The sequence below is a fragment of the Equus przewalskii genome, chromosome 1, assembly GCF_037783145.1.
Source record: "Equus przewalskii isolate Varuska chromosome 1, EquPr2, whole genome shotgun sequence".
Taxonomy (NCBI): Eukaryota; Metazoa; Chordata; class Mammalia; order Perissodactyla; family Equidae; genus Equus; species Equus przewalskii.
The window spans coordinates 119,501,566-119,508,354 of NC_091831.1; the positions used below are offsets into that span (position 1 = coordinate 119,501,566).

General features: G+C 52.7%; 1 protein-coding gene across 2 annotated transcripts; it reads right to left on the reverse strand.

Moving 5' to 3' along the window:
* Positions 1-1,811: 1,811 nt before the first annotated feature.
* LOC139083580 (ubiquitin-like protein 7) lies at positions 1,812-6,098 on the reverse strand. Of its 2 annotated transcripts, none has more exons than XM_070621277.1 (5): positions 5,868-6,098; positions 4,934-4,983; positions 4,520-4,687; positions 4,089-4,142; positions 1,812-3,693 (listed from the first exon to the last, which is right to left on the reverse strand). In XM_070621277.1, the coding sequence occupies exons 1-5, from the start codon at positions 6,037-6,039 to the stop codon at positions 3,673-3,675; spliced, it is 465 nt and encodes a 154-aa protein (XP_070477378.1). In that variant the 5' UTR covers positions 6,040-6,098; the 3' UTR covers positions 1,812-3,672. The 2 variants fall into 2 exon arrangements, with proteins under 2 accessions (XP_070477378.1, XP_070477367.1); XM_070621266.1 differs by having other exon boundaries at positions 1,812-3,866.
* Positions 6,099-6,789: the final 691 nt, after the last annotated feature.

Below are 6,789 nucleotides of genomic sequence, written 5' to 3' on the forward strand. Positions count from 1 at the left end.
GGTCTGCCAGACCAAAGCAAATTGTTTTGCACATGAGAAGGAATTTCTTGGCTCAAAGAGCTGAAAAGTCCAGAGGTTGTGCTTGCTTGACTCAACAGCTTACTAAAATCACCAGGAATCAGTTTCTCTTCAGCTCTTCACTCTGCCTTTCTCTGTGTCAGAATAATCTGAAGCTGACTCCTCTTGTGGTCCTCAGATGGCTCCTAGGGCTACAAGCTTTCTCATTCGTGCCTAGTAGGAAATACAGAGTATCAGGACGCCAGCGCTTGTGGCTAACATGCTTAACTCATCACTGGGCTCAGACGATGGAATGTGCTGATTGACTTGGCCTAGGTGGTCAGCTCCAAACCGAGATCTAGGATGGAACTATCCCAGGAAAACCATGGATCCCCAGATGGAAAGTATGGTCTGTTGAAAAGGGGCCAGGGACCTCTGGAGGGTGAGGTGGGGAAATGGACGATAGGAAGACAACCAACAAATGTCCTCCAGGACATCTGAAGAAAGAAAGAGTCAATCAGAGAGAGGATTAGTTAGCACTGGAAACACTGACAAAAGGACAGCCTCTGAAGTGACATTGACAGTGTTCCTCGGAGCACTGACTGGGGAGAGGGAGGCCAGGCTCGAGATCACACCCGTCCAGTTCCAGTGGCAGATCCATCTTCACTATGAGGGTCTTGGAAGCCCACTCCTGTTATTCCCAATGCTCCTCTCTCATTCTGGTGCTGATTCCAGCTCACCATGCAGCCTTCTGATTATATTTGACATCCCAATGTGTTTTCTTATAGGGAGAGAGTGTCCTAATCAGAGACTGGAATTCTTGGTCATCTGGTTCATAGTGTAAATTAATAAATCAGCATTCTGATTTTTACATTAATTTCTGACTCGTGTCTTGCAAAAGCTCTTTTCTGAGGCTGCATGGCTGAGAACCAGACCTTGAAGCCCTGGTGTTTCCAAGACCTCTAGCAACCTCTGAAGCTAAGAGTAACCAGCAAACGGGTTTCCCTTGAAGACTCCCACATTGCCATGTGTCCAACCCATCACCTACTTCTTAGATATTGATTTGAGGCCTCAGAGTTCAGGCTCTTATGCTGGAACCCCACTGCGTCATTCTTGATGTTGATATGGCTGGGTCTGAGCTGATGCAAAATTCTTTTTTACCTTCAGGATCTGTTGCTGTGAGCCTCATGACCTGCCTAGCTGCCCTTCTGATCTTACAGTAGAAGAGTCTATAAGGCACAAATTTGAATCTTACATGAACAGACACTTCACAAAAGAGGATATTCAAATGTTTGTGTGAAAATGTAGTCATGCTCAGAAGTCATAAGGGATATCTACATTAAAGCCGAAATAAGATACTACTATATACCAAGCAGAATGGCTAAAATTAAAAAGACTGACAATACCAAGTGTTGACAAAGAGGTAGAGAAACCAGGAGTCTTATATATTTCCGCTTGGAGTGTAAACTGGTACAGCTACTTGGGAAGTCTTTTTGGCAATATGTACCAAAGCTGAACATACATTTACCCTATATCTCAATAATTCTACTCCCAGCTATGTATACAACAGAAATGCATTCATATGCTCAACAAAAGACACGTGCAAGAATATTCATTGCAGCATCACTCATAATAGCTCTAAATAGGAAATAACCCAAATGTACATCAACAGCAGAATTAATAAATGCATTCTGTTATATCCATACCTTGGTATATTGTAAAGCAATGAAAACGAAGAAACTACTGCTATCCACAACAACCTGGAAGAATCTCCTTAGCATAATGTTGAATGAAAGAAGCCAGACACAAAAGACTATATGTGGCATCATTCCATTTAGAAGTTCAAGAGCAGGTAAAAACGAATCCATGATGCTAGAAGTCAAGATAATAGGTACCTTTGGAGGAGGAGGTGGGTAATGACCGGGAAGGGGCATGAGAGGTGCTGCAAAGGTGTTGTTAATATTCTTGTTCTCGATCTGGGCAGTGATTAAACAGATGTGTTCACTTTGTGAAAATTCATCAAGTTGTACAGTTATAACTCGTATACTTTTCTTGGCTGGGCTTGCTCATATGTCTGTAGGTTGTCTGACAGGCAGAGAACCTAGGCTGGCTTAGGCGGGAGCAATTCAGAAGACTCAGCTCAGTAGCATGTGTCTGTCATCCTCCAGCAGGCCAGTCCAGGCCTGATCTCATGGTGATGGCAGAAGTGCAAAGCGGTAGCTCCCAAAGCTCAAGTCCATTTCAAGCCTCTGCTTCCACCATATCTGCTAACATTCCATTGGCCAAAGCAAGTCACATGGCCAAGCTAGACTCAAGGGGCGGGGCAGGTTACTCCACTCACGGAGGATGGGCACTGAAAAGTTAGACAATGGCATGGATACAGGGAGGGTGAGGACTTGGGCCACCAACACAATCTACCACTGTGTGGGAGAAAGAAAATGAAGTTAATGACAATATAGGGAAACACATACAATAATTGAGAGAAGCACAGGGTGCTTTAGTGGCACAGAAAAGGGTAAATTTCATATTTTATATCTAAAATTATTCTTGGAGGGGCCGGCCCCCTGGCATAGTGGTTAAGCCCCACCTGCTCTGCTTAGGTGCTGGGATTGTTGTTCAGATCCCAGGCATGGACCTACCCTATTTGTCAAGCCATGCTGTGATGGTGTCCCATACACAAAATAGAGGAAGACTGGCACAGATGTTAGCCCAGAGCAAATCTTCCCCACCAAAAAAAAAAAAAAAAATTCATGGAATAATTAATGCACAGACACGTCCCCTCCCAGACTATGAACTTCTTGTGTGTACTTCATTTTACATTTCCACAGCTCCTGGCATAATGTCTTGCATATTTATTAAATTGACTCCGCCTCCTTCTGCTGGGACCAGCCAGCAGTTGCTGGCTCAGTCTAGGCTGCTCGCCACTGTCACTGCTGGGCTGCGGGATAACACTGTCTTCGCCAGGATGCGTCTCACTCAGAGCCCAGCTCCGCTATATCCCAGCCCGACGGCTTGATTGGAGCTCCTGCCGTGGCTGCTGCTGCACCTCTGGGCTGCCATCACCACTGAGGCCACCTGAGAAGCGACCCCGCATCTCTGCTGTCTGGAAACGTAGGTGGCGCTGTGTGGCAGGCAGAGCGTGGCTCTATGTCCCAGGCTGTCCCCGCGGGGAGCGTGTGGGTCTGGAGATATGTGAGAGTGTATGTGTGAGCTGGCATGGTGGAGAGGGCTGGAACGCTGAGGCGAGTGAGTGGTGGGGCCAGAACCAGGCTAAGTGGCTCCTAGTTTGCCTTCAGTCCAGAGCCGCACGGCAGGGGGCTGACTTCTCCTCCAGGAGCATGCCCTCCAACTGGTACAGGGAAGTGCCAGGTGAGCTGGAGGAGGGGTAATGCAGGCCCCCTCAGGAGCCTGCAATAGCCTAGAGATTTGCTTTACTCAGCAGCCATGTGTAGCGCTGGCAGAGGGCATTCCTCGGGAACTCTCAGTTAGAACCAAAGGGAGTTGAAAATATGAATTTGGAGAGTATGTGAGCCAAGATTCTGGAGCTACGCCTGTGTCTTTCTGTTCTTCCTCTGGAAATCTGCTCTCCCTCCTCCGGGTGGCTTCCTCTTTGAAGGGCTCTCTGATGATGAGGACGACTTTCATCATACCAGAAACCAACCCTGCTGGACCTTCTTATCTTGGAACTTCCAGCCCCTAGAATGTGAGAAATGAATTTCTTTTGTTTAAGCCACTCAGTCTGTGGTATTTTTTTTATGGCAGCATGAGCAGAATAATATACTAGGTGACAAGCTATTTCCACGAACTCCAAAATACAAGTTGCTGAGGGCAAACTATTGGCAACCACAGGACTTGCATGGTATCAGCATCTATGCAGAAAGAAGCAGAGGGAAATAATGAGGCATCTAACAGTTCTCAGAATAGGAATTCTTATAAATAGAGAAATTTACTGGAAAGCTTGACCATTTTGAGAACGGCAGCCGAAACTGGGAGGTTTTTTTGCCCACTGCAATAGCGGCTAAGTGCAAGGGGTCCGTTTCAAGGTCTGAAGGGACTGGAGCAGTCTAGTCAGTATGAACTCTAATACTAACCTGTTGGGGCTTCTTTCTTGCATGGTAGGGCCTCACACTGTGAAAAGGAGAAGGCTGTGGGGAAGAGATGCAAATTCAGAGAGGCAGGAAGGCAACGGTGAGGATGTGGAGGGCTTTTAAAAAAACTACAGAAACCAACTCAGATTCACTTTACAGGCCAGGTGGAGCCAGTGAAAGCTCCTGAGCTAGAGAGCAGAGCGAACAGGCCTCTAGCTGGGGAAGATGAGGGAAAGGAAAAAACAAGCTGTCCATAGGTCCTGTTCCTATTCCCCTCATTGTCTACCAGGGCCACATAGGGTAGCAGAAACCACACAGGTTAGTTCAGCTCAAACCAGATCTAGCACCAGGGCCAGCAAAAGTTAACCCATTCTACTGCTAGGGAGCTTCTCCCTTGGGGGCCCAGCCTCCATCCTCTGGCTCTCTCTCCATACCTGGGTGCCAGGGGTTGGCGTGTGAGAGCTGCTCTCCGGAGTGCTGGCCAGGGCCAAGGCGGTGGCCAGCTCACTCTGGGTGATGGGCCGGGGTCCAGCAGCTCCACTGTAGCCCAGGGAGGCTGGGCGGGAGCTGGGTGTGCTGCTAGAGGGCGTGGACCTGGCACTCTGGAGATAGGAGGCACCAGAATCAGGGAAGCGGCACTGTGACACTCCCATGTGAACCCCACCCCACTCCAGGAACCGTTCTTGGGGAAGACTCCCCAAGCTGCCAGGTTCAGAGAGGAACAGTATGACAGAGACTTGGCCACCAAATGGCCTATGCCAACCTCCCAGCTTGGGCGTGCCAGGTCCCAGGGAGGGGCCCATCTTCAGCACCATCTCCCGCAAAGGGCAGGCAGCCAGGCCACTTACAGGGTGAAAGACGTCCTCATCATCAGAGAGCCCTTCAAAGAGGAAGCCACCTGGAGGAGGGAGAACAGATTTCCGGAGGAAGAACAGAAAGGCACAGGTGTAGCTCCAGAATCTCAGCTCACATACTCTCCAAATTCATATTTTCCTCTCTCCTTGACTCTGAGTTCGAAAGGAACACCCCCTGCCAGCGCTACACATGGCTGCTGAGTAAAGTAAATCCCTGGGCCATTGCAGGTTCCTGAGGGGACCTGCATTACCTCTCCTGGGGCTCACCTGATACTTCCCTGTACCAGTTGGAGGGCATGCTCCTGGAGGAGAAGTCAGTCCCCGCCGTGCGGCTCCGGGCTGCGGGCGGACCCAGACCCGCAAGCTCCCCGCGGGGACAGCCTGGGACATAGAGCCACGCTCTGCCCGCCGCGCAGCGCCAGCTATCTTTCCAGACAGCGGAGATGCGGGGGCCGCTCCTCGGGTGGCCTCAGTGGTGGTGGCAGCACAGAGCAGCAGCAGTAGCCACAGCAGGAGCTCCAACCGAGCCACCGGGCCGGGACGCAGCAGAGCGAGGCTCTGAGTGAGATGCATAAGGAGAAAGGGCCCTGCACAGAAGCCCCGGCCCTGGAGAACCGAGAGCGGCTCTGAGCCGAGACAGGGGCCCGCTCCCTTCCCCTGCGCCCCGGCGCTGCGGCTCCCGGCTGCGCGCGGACTTGGAGCGACTTAGCCGGGGCTCCGGGCCCCGCCGCTCGCTCGGCGCCGCGCTGCAGCCCGCTCCCGCGTGCCAGCTCACACAGACACACTCACCCACACCCGCACGCTCCCCGCGGGGACAGCCCGAGACCCGCAGAGCCGCGCTCACGCACTCCCTCCGGTGCCGCACACTCCGCACCCGCCCCGCACGGCGTCCGATCCCGCGCGCCGCCGGCCGCGCGGCGCCACCTACCTTTCCAGACAGCCGAGATGCGGGGTCCGCTCCTCGGGTGGCCTTGGGTGGTGGCGGCCGTCCAGACCAGTAGCAGCAGCAGCCGCAGCGGGAACCCGGACCGAGCTAGCGGACCGGGGACGCGGGCGCGCGGGGCGCCGAGGGCGGCGCATCGGGGCGGAGGCGGTGTCATCCCGCGGCCCGGGAGCGACAGCGGAGAGCAGCCTAGACTGAGCCAGCGTCCGACCGCAGGCTGAGCCCAGCGCGAGGAGGCGGAGTCAAACGCCTGACCCCACCCCGCCCCTCCCCCGCCCCGACAGCCCTGCTAGCCTCCCGGCTGCGCAAAGGGGCGCGAAGTGCCTGCTGCCCCAGGAACCTTCGCCGTCCCCTCCCCGGTACTTCCGCGGGGAGAACCCGGGCGGGCGGGGACAGGACAGACTTGTGGTTCCCTCTCAGGGCCTCAGATCCACTCCTCCAAGCCCATGAAAGGATTGGCCTACAAGTCGGGGAGGATCTCTCCGAGGGCACAGAAAAGCCTGATACCAGAAAACCTCGAATGGCCCGCAAAGTGGTTTAGAACAAGTTCTGTGGTTCTCAGAAGATGGGCTGACCTGAGTGGACACTACTCCCTCTGAGCCTACAAGCAGGAGCAAGATGCTATCCCTTAAGGAGGAGGGCGGAGGGTCGACCATCTGTGAGGAGCACTCAGCACCCCATCACTGTTCTACTGTGAGAACACTGGGGATTTTCATCTTGGCCTGGCTCCCTCCCCTCCCTTCTCCCTTCTCCCCCTTCCCCCGGCTGCGTCCCCCCAGCCAGCTGGTGTATGCTCAGAAAATCCAAACTCATTAAGAAGGCCCCTTTATTATGTTGAGGTAGTTTCCTTCTATTTCTAGTCTGTTGAGTGTTTTTATCTTGAGTGTCAGATTTTATCAATGCATTT

Coding starts and splice junctions, on each gene's coding strand:
- LOC139083580 (XM_070621266.1), bottom strand. CDS start 6,039: ATGACACCGCCTCCGCCCCGATGCGCCGCCCTCGGCGCCCCGCGCGCC. Junction 4,688..4,933: donor ATGAGGACGTCTTTCACCCT/GTAAGTGGCCTG, acceptor TCCTATCTCCAG/AGTGCCAGGTCCACGCCCTC. Junction 3,867..4,088: donor CAAGAAAGAAGCCCCAACAG/GTTAGTATTAGA, acceptor CTTTCTGCATAG/ATGCTGATACCATGCAAGTC.